The sequence below is a fragment of the Rana temporaria genome, chromosome 7, assembly GCF_905171775.1.
Source record: "Rana temporaria chromosome 7, aRanTem1.1, whole genome shotgun sequence".
NCBI lineage: Eukaryota > Metazoa > Chordata > Amphibia > Anura > Ranidae > Rana > Rana temporaria.
In genome coordinates this window covers 58,899,185-58,914,183 of record NC_053495.1, presented here as the reverse complement: position 1 = coordinate 58,914,183, position 14,999 = coordinate 58,899,185, and the positions used below count along the sequence as shown (strand labels likewise).

The 14,999-nt window shown below is 42.9% G+C and overlaps 1 protein-coding gene across 1 annotated transcript in view; it reads right to left on the bottom strand.

Moving 5' to 3' along the window:
- Positions 1 to 235: 235 nt before the first annotated feature.
- The window catches only part of PVALB (parvalbumin), a gene marked incomplete in the record, with an annotated part of 44,879 nt that continues 30,115 nt past the window's right edge, over positions 236 to 14,999 (bottom strand). Inside the window, 3 exon segments of the mRNA XM_040359442.1 lie at positions 236 to 421; positions 10,886 to 10,995; positions 14,883 to 14,999. Of these exon segments, the coding sequence (XP_040215376.1) occupies positions 393 to 421; positions 10,886 to 10,995; positions 14,883 to 14,999 (256 nt within the window).

The window sequence follows — 14,999 nt, the reverse complement described above, 5'->3', positions numbered from 1 at the left end:
CTTTTTACCCACAGGTTTGCTTCCAGTCATAGTGCCACAGTCAAAAAGTACAGGAAGGAGATATTGCATTTCATCCAGATCATCACAACTATGTGAATGTGTACTAGAACATTTTAAATAAACTAGTGATTGCTCAGGTCAGGTGTAGAAACTCTGTTCTGTTTTTATTGAAAGCAGTGAACATGCATAAATCTGTAGTACAATTAGTAAAAAAAAAAAAGACAAGATGCTTGTGTCTGAGGTGTTTTTGCCCTTTATTGCGTTGTTTTATGCTTAGTTCCAGCACGGAGATCCAAGAGGCAGGGACCAGAGGTGGAGTATAAAACGGGAGCAATAAATAAAGTGGTGTCCAAGGAAGGGAAAGCTGTGCACAAATGAGATGCTTGAACGGCTTAGCATTCAGAAACCAGGGTTACGAACTCTGTGAAGAAATAACAGTGGTTGCGTGAGAAGAATACATTTTGCACAGAGAGTAGGATCCAAAATATATTAAGCATTTTTATACCCTGTTTGATGGAAATATAATGTTATTTAATTTATTGAATAAAATGGTGGAAGGCGCAAAGCACTTCGTACAGACTGCAGTACCTTCAGAGACCAGTTATGCCTCGTACACACGACCGGACTTTCCGAGAAAAAAAGTGAGACGGAAGTTTGACGGACCTTGGATAGAGAACCTGTTCTCTTTCCTTCCGTCGGACGCCCGACAAACTCATGGCGGAATTTTGCATGGTCAAAAGTCTGACCGTGTGTACAAGGCATTAGGATCCATCATGTATTAGTTAGATTCATGAAAGTGCATCACACTCAGTAATTTAGCACTTTGATGACTTTTATTGTTTGTAGAATAAAGCCTTTGTGGCTTATACATATACAATGGATATACAGTCTGTTTTAAAGTAGTAAACACTATGAGGATACCATGGTTTTATTGCCCATTGTGGTTTCGAGATGCAGATATAGGGATTTCTTCAGTGCTGCATATGTTTAAATAAGATACAAATGCAATAGTCACTGTTTATAACACTGTACTAATCATTGTGTGTAAACCATCAGTAATGTGTAATGTGTATTGATCATCAGTAAAGCTACAGAAGCTGATATGTCAACATGGCCACAGCCTAAGCATTGGAGCTGTGGGAAAAAGGTGATTTATTAAGGGTAATAACAGCCTTTCCTGTACATATGAAAAAAAAAACAATACAACCAACCAATCTAGGCAAAGAAGCAGCACACAAGGAGCAAATATTCCAGTACATGCAAGTCCCTGGGCTGCCTTTGATCACAGGAGTCTGTTCCTATAGTGGTTAAACAGTTACACAGTCCCTACATAAGCTCCAAAAAAGGAAATAGAAACTGTTCACTATATTGAGTTAAATGACAATTTATTGAGCCCTCGTTTCCCTCGGTCAAGAGCTTACTCATAGGATAATGACCCCCATGAGTAAGCTTGACCCCTATGAGTAAGCTCCTGACCGAGTGAAATATATTATTGGGTCTATACGTCAAGTTTTTTTTAATAACATACTTACCTGCTCTTTGCAATGGTTTTTGCAAAGAGCAGCCCCGATCCCCTTCTTCTCAGGTCCCCTGCCAGCGCTCCTGGCTCCTTCTCCATAAACCAGTGCCCCCATAGCAAGCCACTTGCTATGGGGGCACTGGTGTGTATTTGTTCCCGAGCTCTGCTCTATGCATCCATAAGCTCTCTCCTCATTGGCTCACTGGCTGTGATTAACAGCAGTGGGAGCCAATGTGCTCTCTTTGCTGTGTCTCAGCCAATGAGGAGAGAGAGACCAGGGACAGCCGAGGCTCCCATGCAAATCAAATGGTTCAAGAGGGAGCTCAGGTGATTAAAAACAATCCTGCTGCTCCAGGTGAACCGGCAATGATGATGTCTGCAATCCAGCTATGCATGGGGTGCACGTCCTATCAGCACTCACATATTGTCTTGTTGTGTTGTCTCGCAAAACAAGCAGGATTCAAGCCCCTGCGGTGTGCTGTACCGCATTTGGCCAGAGGTTCGGGGCCGCTGGAGACACTCACCGAACGGTCTCCAAGTATTTCCAAACCTCTCTGGCGCCCCCCACCTCTGGCCACATGCGGTATTGCATGCCATAGAAGTCAATGTGGAACAAATTGTCTTAGTTTCCATTGACTTCTATGGGGAAACTCGTTCTGATATGCAAGTGATTTGGATTACAGGCATTCTCCTGGAATGAATTATGCTCATAATCCAAGGTTCCACTGTATGTAACTATGTTGTAACCCTTCCTCACTCTATCCCAAAATAAAATAGATATAATTTAAAGGATAACAAAATAAAGTTGTCCTTTAACAGTAAACTTCTTCTCCAATAGATGACTGCAGCTTATAGTCTAATTGCAGTATAGATATGTTAACATGATTGTTTTAGATAATTGTAGGATCTGAGATGTAGCTAAACTCCTCAGGGCTTAATTCAAACTGGCAGGCCCCCAGGATATCTCTTTATTATTAACAAACATCATACACAGAATTGCCTAATGGAATATAACTTTTATCATGGAAACCTGTTCTATACAGCATAACACACAAGAGAATGCTGGATTGGTGTCAGAGCTGAAGTCCCCATGGTTTAGGACAATTGCTTCTTCTGTTACCCTTGTAGCTTCTCTACTCATTTGTGGAAATCATGAATTAGGAGGTAACCCTCTAATTTTGTCAAATTACTGGTTTTAGATTTTTTTTCAAGATGAAAGGATGAACCGATGTAAAACCCTAAACCTGACAGTAACTACCATTAATTAGCATAATGTAACCTTGCCGAGACTTTGCTGTCTTTACTATACAGTGACGCAGGCTTCAGTTGCTATAGTTGCCGGTCTTGCGAACATTTTAAGGGGTTGAAAGTACATATGATTGCTATGCTAAACAATGTGGTGCTATATCAGGAATAATTTCTGTATGTCTTCCAATAGGGCTCCATGACTAGATTAATTACATTTCTAATGATTGTTGATTGATTAAGGCGTATGATGCACAAAGATACAGTTCAGATTAATTTTGGACTTGGAATCTAAAAGAGTGATTTAAAAGCCATAAGATGGAATGTCTCTTATGCCTCGTACACACGGCCGGACTTTACGAGAAAAAAGTCCGACTGCATTTTTTTCTCGGAAAGTCTGACCATGTGTAGCCTCCATCTGACTTTTTTTGTCGGAAGTCCAACGGACCTTAGATAGAGAACCTGTTCTTTTTTTCCAATGGATTTCCGACGGACTCATGGCGGACTTTTGCACGGTCAAAGGCATTACTGACTAAAGCTGAAAAATGTTCTGCTGGTGGGTTTGTAATTGGTTATTGATTTACTATTATATATCAATGTTAATTTATTTTTATTTTTTACACAGATTAATGGCTATTTTTCAGAAAAAACAAAAGGTAGGAATCTGTAACAACGTTTGGTAAGATCCTTGCAATGTACGTTGATCTCAATATTAATTTTGAGCAAAAAAATATAAATTTATCATTTATCAATGTATTTTCCTTTTCCTTGTTTTTTGTTACAATGTGATGTGGACTGGTTTGGAAATAGTTTTGATGAAATGATTGGCTTTAGAAATATACATTTCACCATTGGACTGAGGGGAGGGACTCAGGCACCACATTTCTTATGTAAAAATATATTATATTGCGCTATACTACAAAGTGATAGTATTAAATACGTGAAATTCCAAAATGTAAGGCCGCCAGCACAACATGGAAAACTGTGAAATTAGATAAAGAAAAAAAAAAAAAAAAACATTTCTTAGGCCCCGTACACACGTCCGAGCAACTCGACGTGCCAAACACATCGAGTTGCTCGTCGAGTTCAGTGTGGAAGCCACCGAGATCTCGGCGGGCCGACTTTCCTCATTGAACAACCAGGAAATAGAGAACATGTTCTCTTTTCGGCCCGACGAGTTCCTCGTCGGCTTCCTCGCTGAAAAGTGTACACACGACCGAGTTTCTCGGCAGAATCCAGCTCCGATCGAGTTTCTGGCTGAATTCTGCCGAGAAACTCGGTCGTGTGTACGGGGCCTTATATCAATGGAGAAAAGAAAAAAGATTAGATGGAGGCAAAAATACCCGTTTTGTCTCTGTGATTTGTAAAGTGCCAAGAGTAATAGACACCAAATAATAAAATCTGCATATTGTATTCTACAGGTATGTCAAAAACATGAAACAATTTGTGTAATCTTTGTAAGCAATGAGAAATCCAATACTCATAGAGCAGGCTAATTTGTAGCATGGGAACCTATTATCTTTTTTAATTTGATTGTTCTTATTATACCGCTCTATGTAATCCTTCAATTCCCTCACCTGGCTGGTAAAGGAAACACATGAGGGTTAATTTGCTAAAGGCAAATAGACAGTGAACTCTGCATGAGCAATTGCTCCACAACTTAGTAATGAGGTGAAGCTTCACATTACAAAGAATACCCAATCACACACAAGAAGAATAAAAAAAGAAACAATTTTTGCTGGCACATGATCGAATGATGGAAGTCAGCAGAGCGTCCCTCATTTACTAAGCAATGGAACAACTGCATTTATTTGCCTTTAGTAAAACAAATAGAGTGGTATTTTGGGTGGATAGTGTTTTAATCTCCTTATTTAATTCCATTTGTCCTTTCTTATGAAAGTCACTCAATATTCCCATCTAGTGTTGCCAAACGTCCGTATTTTTACTGGCAGCCAGTAAAAAACAGGCAATTTCCACCTGTCAGTAAATGGCAGTAAAAGGAGAAGGTTTCCAGTAAAAAAAATATGGCTGTGACGCTTGGCTAGGTCTAGAGCCGGCCGAGACCATCTGAATGCCTGCTACAGTGTGTTTGGGCGGCTCTGGCGGAGGTGGTGCCTGAGTGTGTCCTGTGATGTCATGGTGCAAGGGAGCTAAGCAAAGCGGCTAGAGCCTTGTGGGTCGGGAGCAAGGCAGGCCGGGAAAGGCACTGTCAGTGCTGTTTAGACTGGAGTGGGCTAGAGGATTATCTGGCGTGGAGAGTGACTGTCGCTGTGACTCAGGAGGGGACATGTCATGTCGGTGATCTGTGCTGCTGCACACTGCTGTCATTGTCACTGTGATAGTCAGTTTCATATGTGTGTGCCTGACCTAATTTCTTACCCTCTTGAGTCCTGTCCCTGAGCTACTTATTATATCGAAAATAAAATAAGAAATATGTTTTCATTATGTATCCTAAATCATATTGCTAATTGCATACTGTACATTTTTGTAGCCTAAATACTCGAATTTTCACTTAAAACGGTAATTTTTTTTACTTTTGGAAATGCCAGTAAATACTCGGCTGTGCCAGTAAATTATGGGTGGTTTGTCAGTAAATTTCAGTCTGGTAGGTTGGCAATCATGGAAATAGAGCATTTTTGTAAGTTCACTTCCCATGTTGTCTCCATGCCTTGAATAATGTTTTTTAAGATTTCAGAAGATCTGTATGTGTAATCTCCATGGAATTTATCTCTCCACCAAATATTGTTCCAACAACTTTGGATGCTAACATACATGTATTTCTTTCTGAGACACTCTTCAATTTAAAATGTAACCTATTCCCACTGGCCATAGGCATATATATTCAGTGGGTGAGCTTTAACATCAATCCTTTGGACAGGGGGAACAGCTTTTCTGTGCTGAGAATGTGCTCACTGTATGCTCTGAGCACATGAACGAAGCTGTCACTGGCAGCTCCTGGTGCACATCTGCAATCGGAAGCTTTCAATCATGTGACTAATCTGCCAGGTCATTAGGTAGAATTTGCAGTATGGACTTAATGGTTAATAGTTAAATATATAAACAGGGTCAGAGATACCAGCTGTCATTGTCTTCAATGCCTTCAGAGACATTGGTCAAATGGATCAGCATGGCAGCCAGGGAACTAGTATTTGCAGAAGGAGAGGTAAACAATGGCAGGTTTCTTTTTTATACCTTAGTCAGTTTCAGTTAGGACCAATGGCTCCTGCAGCTATCAATCTACCCAATGAGGACCCCGAGACAGCGGCTGGAGCTGCTGGGCTCGTTCTCGTCGCTGGAAATATCGGGTTTAGGTAAGTAAAATGGGGCTCTGGGGGGCAGCTGCACCACAAAAGGTTTTTCACCTTAATGCATAGAATGCATTAAGGTGAAAAAGCTTGAGACTTTACAACTCTTTTATTAAAATATGAGAGGTGCATTGAAATGTTCTTGTAACACTACAAAATAATCCAGTTTAAAAAATCTGCATTCACTGTCATTGAAGATAATGGGCCGCATTTATCAAAGTGCCTGAAACAACCGACCAGATTTAAACCCACACTGACCCCATGATAGTTTGGAGAACAGTGGTGGCCCGTTCATAAGGGGCACCGCCCCCCTAATCCATGTGCCCGGCCCCTAATCTACATGCCAGGCACCAAACGCATGGAATCCAATGTTTTTCCAATGATTGGAGCCTAAGGCTCTAATTGGCTTCAAAAAAGGGTGGGGTCGGGGTGTGACAATAGCGAATTAATATTCACTATTGTCTTCCTGATTCTACTCTCGGACAATCTGGATGCAAGTCCTGAAACCCAATTGGCCAGGGGTCTCAGGACCCTCTTCCTGTTCAGTAGGGAGGAGAAGCAATGGCCCTGGAGCGAGGTCTACAGGGACGGCTTACCTGCAGCCACATCCAGAACTTCCCTGCTCGGACAGTGGAGGGAGGACGAGGGGGGATCAGAGTGCCATACCAGCCAGCTTAAGGTAGCTCAGATTGCTGCCTTCCCATCCGTCTCCTGCCGGGGGGTGGGGGGATTGGGAGGAATGGCCCCTGTCTCCCACCGGGGGGGGGGGGCCGTTGGTTTGCCCCCCTAAAATATTGAGCAGCAGCCGTCACTGTTGGAAGCATTGAACTTCGTTTTTATTTAGCACGTCGTTGTGTTTTACGTCACTGCGTTCTGACACGATCGGTTATTTAACCAATGGTGTGTAGGCACGACGGACCATCAGTCAGCTTCATCGGTCAACCTAAGACAACGGTCCTTCAGACCGTTGTCCTCTGGTTAACCTATCGTGTGTACGAGGCCTAAGGCTGCATTCACACCTAGGCGTTTTCACGCCAGACGCCTGCCGCTATTGCAGCCTGCAATACGCTGGAGGGGTGATTTTACATTGTCGGCTATGGAGATGGTTCACAACTCCACGCCGAACGCCGAAACGCCTGAAGCTCAAAACAAGTCCCGGACCCTTTTTTTCGGGCGGCTTCGGCGTTCGGGCATAGCCGACAATGTTAAAATCACCCCTCCAGCAAAAAACAAGGCTAAAAACGACGCGTTTTGTCGCCGCAAATCGCCGGACAAAACGCCTATTTTATGTCACCGCAATACGCCGCAAATCACCTACGCAAAGGTGTGAATGCAGCCTTAGGGCCATCTAATCAGCCAGGAAGTTTTCCAAGATCAAAGCTTTAACCACTTAAGGACCCCTTCACGCTGATATACGTCAGCAGAATGGCACGGCTGGGCACATCAACGTATAGGTACGTTGTCCTTTAAGCCCAGCCGTGGGGTTCGCGGGCCCGAAGCTCCGTGACCGCGGGACTCGCGGACCCGATCGCCGCTGGAGTCCCGCGATCGGTCCCCAGAGCTGAAGAACGGGGAGAGCCGTGTGTAAACACGGCTTCCTCGTTCTTCACTGTGGCTCCGTCATCGATCGTGTCATCCCTTTTATAGGGGGACACAATCAATGACGTCACACCTACAGCCACACCCCCCTATAGTTGTAAACACACTTCAGGTCACACATAACCCCATCAGTGCCCCCTGTGGTTAACTCCCAAACTGCAACTGTCATTTTCACAATAAACAATGCATTTTAAATGCATTTTTTGCTGTGAAAATGACAATGGTCCCAAAAATGTGTCAAAATTGTCCGAAGTGTCCGCCATAATGTCGCAGTCACGAAAAAAAACGCTGATCGCCGCCATTAGTAGTAAACATTTTTTTTTTTATAAAAATGCAATAAAACTATCCCCTATTTTGTAAACGCTATAAATTTTGCGCAAACCAACCGATAAACGCTTATTGCGATTTTTTTTTTTCCAAAAATAGGTAGAAGAATACGTATCGGCCTAAACTGAGGAAAAAAAAAAATTATATATATTTTTGGGGGATATTTATTATAGCAAAAAGTAAAAAATATAGATTTTTTTTGAAAATTGTAGCTCTATTTTTATTTATAGCGCAAAAAATAAAAACTGCAGAGGTGATCAAATACCACCAAAAGAAAGCTCTATTTGTGGGAAAAAAAAGGACGCCAATTTTGTTTGGGAGCCACGTCGCACGACAGCGCAATTATCAGTTAAATCGACGCAGTGCCGAATCGCAAAAAGGTGCAAGGTCCTTTAGCTGCATTTTGGTCCGGGTCTTAAGTGGTTAAGCTAGGAAGAATCCTTTGGTTTCTTACAGCTCCAGGTGGGACCCCCATGTACACGGGACGCTGCTAAACGTACGTTCAGAGGCAGTTGGATGCTTTTTTCAACTGCCCCTGAACTCATTCAATGTTATCCTATGTGACCATGTACACAGTCTTGTTTATTGTCGTTTTTAAGCAGTTGCATTTAACAGCGTTTCTTTGAAAGCAAAAAAATGGGTTTAGACGCAGAAGATTTCCACGTTTCAGATGCCAACCGCGACTAAACGCGGCTAAACCACGTTTAGCAGCATTTCGTTTATAGCCCTTTTTTCGTTTTTGGCCATTTAAAAAAAAAAATGTAAAGGCTTCTAAATGCAAATGCGGCAAAACGGATGTTTTAAACGTGGGTTACTATCTGTTAAGTTTAATCATTTAGGAAAAGTTGTAAAAACGTCCCGTGTACATGGAGCCTAAGAGTAGGGACTGAGCCGTGATGTCTATCTCTCCTCAGCAGGAAGCTTGTCCAGAATCAGGGCTTGTAGGACCCTTTGGCAGTTTGCTGCTCCAAATTTCAGTCCAGTTTTGAGTAAAGGCTCTGTCATGAAGGCAGACTCTCTTTTTTCCTTAGTCAGGAAGTTTGCCAGGATCTGGGCTTCATGCCATGAGGGATCCTTCTTGGGTTTCCTTTTAGCACGGGTAGTGTTTATATCCATACTGGGCAACAATCTGACATGGCTCCGGCATTCTATGAGAACAAAAGATTTGTTCCTCCCATATGCATGACCACCAAGGGTTACTGGTCCCATGCAATTGATATTGGGATACTTTGAGCATGCTCTTAAGTTATAGCTTTGGTCAGAGTTTTAGGACATATTTGTCACTCTTTCTAGCAGATCCAACGGGATGAAGATATCATCCTGAATCATCGCTGGATGGGTCATTTCAGCTAGCCGATAAGCTTATAGAGCTTAGGGCTTGATTCCTACAGAAGCAGTCACCACACGCTCAACCAGGAGTGTGTAGGCTTTATGAGCTCCCTGTAAAAGGGTGCCAATAATATTTGTAGGGGGTTGACATGTCTTCCATTAAGGCTGTTCTGGCTCATTGTGGGGTGTAGCTAACTTCCTTATACTGTTATAATCTATCCATAGGGTTTCTGTTGCTATGTTTTTTTAAAACACAACTTTTTCAACGTCCCACCATTGTTTTTTGGGCTAGTTAGTTCTTAAATTGATGCTGCCATGGAGTCTGTCGGGAAAACTGAAAATTTTATATCAAATACAGTAATTTTCCTTTCCTGATGGACTCCATTGCAGCAGGAGTTCCCTCCCAGTGTCATGAGTAGACTAGTTAGAGAACGCAGCCTCTGGTTCAGCCTCAAAATTTCTGGGAGTGGGGTCCTATGGGGTAGGAGCTAGACACCACTGGGTTCCTGGTAAGTGTCATAATATCAACAGTCGGCAGCTACAGTATTTGTAGTTTTACATTTTTATTTTTTTATGAAGGGGCCTGGAGCACCTCTTTAAGTAGTGGATGTGTATGGATTATTTTTGGAGAACAAGGATATTGTTTAGTGTCACTTTAACCTATGCAGTGTGGAAGGGGTCCATATACAAGGGTAATTGTTTCTCTAGACTAGAGTTAAAGTGGATGTAAACCCGATTCATGACATTTGAGGTGGGCACATATATCTGCAGTGTGTTCTTATCACTCTTCAAAGTTATTTGTCCCGTAGCTGTCTCCTGCTCCGTTTTTTGTTATCAGCATAACTTCTGACAAGTTCTCCGTCAACTGAGATAAAAGCAGCCTGAATTTTGTGATGGGGAGGATGCTATAAATGGATTTGCAGAGTGCTGAAATATTCAACAAACAGTTCTGAAGTCTCCATCTATGAGGAGAGGGGGTGTGTGCCTTTCCTCCAATGAGCTGTCTTGGCTGTATGCCCAGGCATCACTGCAGTGTTGAACAGGAAGATAAAATCTCCTAACATGATCTGAACTCTCTAAAGAATATATAAAACATATAAAGAATATATGAAACTTGTTTCATCTCTGTGCATCATTTGAGGCTGTTAACTTCACTGGGTATGTGAGGGTTTACATCCACTTTAAGCTTTAAGAATAGTACATACATTTATAAATTCTTTTATGAGCCCATACATCTGTTGAATAATTGTTAAAATGTGTTGAGTTATACTTAACTCAAGTGATTCATAAAAGCAGCATAAAAATATTTCAGGGATGGGTCTCTATTTCACAAGCTGTAATTAGTGTGTTCTAGGGGTATATCTATAAAGCAGTAAATATGATATTTACCAAATATTTGCTGCAGGAGAATCTTCCTGGTGCATGGATTTTAAATGATAGTGATGGATTCACCAGCAGTAAATGTTTATAGTGTGCAATTTATGAATTATGGATCTGAAGCCAAAAACTCCTTATACATTCATCCTGACAATTGTTTATCAAAGAAAAAACATAAATATACCATCCACGCCGATCTTGCCATCGCCATCCTTGTCTCCAGCGGCGAGGAGGACTTTGGTTTCCTTGGCCGACAGACATCTGGCATTTGGGGTGAAGCCTTTCAATATAAGACTGCAGAATGGAAGAAGAGATAAAAGACGTAAAGGGTTTCTGAACCAAGCAGTACACAAACTGCGTCCAGATACAGTCGTTTGCAAACCCTGATTCTTTCCAGGACTGTCGTTAAATGAAAACAAGCTAAATTTCATTTTATGTCCCATAAGGCTTAAAATGGGTCAAATACTTTTTTTACACTTTACAGTATGGGAACTGCAACAAAGAGAGTAGTTTTAATTGAACTAGAAACCCAACAGAAACCTGTTGGTGACCTTCTTTGGAAAATGCTCATTTCTGGGATGTTTAGTATTTTAGCCACCACTGCCTACCTGGAAAATTACTCAGCACCTTGATCATTTGGGTCAGCATGACAGCCAGGCAATTACCATTTTGGAAAAAAGAGGTCAACCATATGAGTCTTGATACTTCTCTTGTGAGAGATCTCCTTCAGACCCCTTTCACACTGAGGAGTTTTTCAGGCGTTTTAGCGCTAAAAATAGCGCATAAATAACGCCTGAAAAACTCCTGCCCTGCAGTCTCAGTGTGAAAGCCAGAGTGCTTTCACACTGAAGCGATGCGCTGGCGGGACCGCTCCAAAAGTCCTGCTAGCAGCATCTTTGGAGCAGTGAGAGGAGCGGTGTTTTTACCGCTCCACCCACCGCTCCTTCCCATTAAAAACAATGGGACACCGCGGCTATACCGCCGGCAATGCGCCTCTGCAGAGGCACATTGCCGGCGGTATTAACGCTTTTTCGGCCGCTAGTGGGGGTTAAAACCGCACCACTAGCAGCCAAATACCGCGGTGCCGCTATACCGCCACCGCACCTCACGCCCCAGTGTGAAAGGGACCTTAGTCTAGCCATACATGTTACAATCTGACTGTACAATCTTCTTCAGATCTGCCTACAGCGATGTCTACCTAGAGAATACAACATAAATGGGTTGTACAAATGTATTTAAAGCGGATGCCCGCTGAAAAAAAAATATTAAAAGCCAGCAGCTACAAATACTGCAGCTGCTGACTTTTAATATCGGCACACTTACCTGTCCTGGAGTCCAGCGGTATCCGCAGCAGAGGACGAGCGATCGCTCGTCACTCTGCTGCCCCCGCCATCCTCGGTGAGGGAACCAGGAAGTGAAGCGCTCCGGCTTCACTGCCCGGTTCCCTACGGCGCATGCGCAAGTCATGATGCGCTGTGCTGACTGGCTCCCGCTGTGTTTTGGGAGCCGAGTGTTTCCCAGAACACAGCGGGGGGTACGGGGGGGAGATGGGAGGTGACGTCCTGCCCGCAGTCTACCCGCAGACTGTGTGGCCGGAAGTGGGTGCAAATACCTGCATCTGCACCCCCTCCCCCCTGAAAGGTGTCAAATGTGACAGCGGAGGGGGGGAGGCTTCCGATTCGCAGGAGTGAAGGTGGAGGGTGGAGCTCCGCTTTAAACTCAAGAGTTGCAATGGACAGCTTGACTTTCAATAAATTCCTGCTGAATCAGCCAAAATGTGGATGGTTCTGTTGGCTCTATTCAGGCAGCCACCTGTGCTGCAGCTGCTTGATTACAATAGCCAGCACAGGGGAGAGGTCCATCTACGTTGTTTAGCAAAGATAGAGGAATCTGTAAATTCTGTCTTGATTAACCCATGGGCTAACCAAGAGGAATCTTATCTAGCTGTGTATGGCTAGCATAACAATGAATGTCTCCTATTTTCTCCATTTTGGTCTGTTAAATGTACCATTTTAAAAATGTTAAGAAAAAAACAATACCTGGTAATCCCATCGAAAATTCAGTGCTGTCCTGTTTCCTGTAAACCGTGTTATCTCAATTAACAGCCGGAACTACAGAACACCCCCCCATGAAGAGAGGACCAATGTAATTATGTATAAACCATACCTGCTCGATGCCCCTGGAAGCTGGATTTTCATTGAAGTAGATACCGCTACTCCAGTGATCTTCACTTGATTTTGGGTCCCACAGTAATGACTATTCTCTGAAAGGCATCTGTGCCAAGCGCCCGACCTCCTGTATCCACAATGCATCGGGCCGAGCGCTCAGCATGTGACCCCAAAGCAAGAAAAGATCACTGGAGTAGAGGTGTAACTTCGGAGCAGATTCCAGGGGCATCAGGCAGGTATAGTTACATAGTTACATTGGTCCAAGCTGGATCAGTGAAAATTTATAAAAGCCAGCAGCTACTTTTAATAAATGGACACTTACCTGTCCAGGGTGCCTGCGATGTCGGCAGCCAAAGCAGATCAATCGCTCGGCTCTCGGCTTCCCCTGCCGCCATCCTTGGTGAGGGAATCAGTAGATGAAGCTTTGCGGCTTCACTTCCCGGTTCCCTAGTGCGCATGCGCGAGTTGCGCCATGCATCCTCACTGGTTCCTGCTGTCTTCTGGGACCTGTGTGTTTCCCAGAAGACAGCGGGGGAGGACAGTGTAGGCGTCGGACATGACGTAGGTCACCGCGATCACCGCGTGATCTATGCCAGGAAGTGGGAGAAAATACCAACGTTTTGGTAATTCTAAAGATTGTACAATCAGATTGTTCTGTATGGTCAACAGTAGACAGTGAGATCTTGCCTTTGGGGTTCCTGAGATATATATGTCCTTGGGGAATTTTACCTGCTGAAGTCCACCTCTACCTGATAATTTTGAGAGGACTAATAATATTGTCATTTAGTTATATAGCTATTACGCCACATTGGGCAAAACATGCTATATTTTTATGTTGTAAAATACACATGTTCTTTTTTGCAGGCCATCTCTTCAGTAGCCATAGAAAATACACTTTTATAGGGAAAGCCCTCTGCAATTCAAAGCTTCATTATTTTATAATAGGTTTTATTTATGTACAACACAGTGTGGTACTTGAATAACGTTCTAATTTACCATTTGCAGCTTTGTCATTTACTTATATTACAAGCAAGCACCTCATGATGAGCTTTTGTGCAAAACCTGAAAATAAATGCTGATTTTGCACATGGATTTATAAAGACATCCCAGTGCACAGGAATTGTCCTTTGTAGATTGTTAAATTGCCTGTAAATATTGGATAATTTTATGTTCTGTTTCATTCATATTTGGAGTCCTCTGGGGCCTTATTATAGGATCTTTGCAATGGTATCTGCATGAAAGTCAGGGTTTATGGAAATGGAAATATTTCGCTGGCTGGTATTTTCTATAAAAAGCTCAAGCATTCATCAAAGAACTTAGATAATGTCTATGGTTTCAGATTATTTTTTTTTTAATCATTGGATAAATGTCACAAACATTCATCCAGCTTGCACAAATTTTTGCCGTAGTTTCTCAAACATTTCTTATCACCGCCAGCTCCATCTAGTGGCCAAAATGTAGCAACATTTCTGATTGAGGTATTTCAGAAAAAATACTGGTAGGGTGACCACGTGTCCCGGATTGCCCGGTACAGTCCCGCATTTTGCAGGTCTGTCCCGGGCACCTTCATTCCAGGACAATACAGTGTCCCGGAATGAAACTGGCACAGCCACCCCCCAAGTCAAACTAATGCCCCAAAAAAAGGCTGCCACATCACCGCTTTACTCACTGACAGTACTTGTCCTGGCCAGGAATGCCTGGAGGAGCACAGTCCCCGCTCCCTGCTTGTGATTGGAGAAATCATAAATCCCGCCTCTTGTCGTGTCCAATCACTGTGCTGTGATTCGTTACAGCACAAGCTGATTTTTGGAAAGGAGGGTGTCCCTGAATGGTAGTTTGGAAATGTGGTCAAACTAGTCACTGGATGGCGCTGAGAATCATATAAAATAATCATATTAGAGAAAATATGGTGAGAATTCATCCAGGCTGGGAGAAAGTTTTTGGCATTGGTCCTATACATTTTTTATACATAGGCCCCATGATTACAAATTACAAGTGTGTCCGTTAACTTACCCAAGCTCCTCCTCCTCAATGAAATCACTATGGTCCTGGTCCAATATGCAGAAAACCTTTTTTATGACATCGTTGCCTTTGCCCTTAAGGCCACACAACTCAAAGAATTTCTTGTAG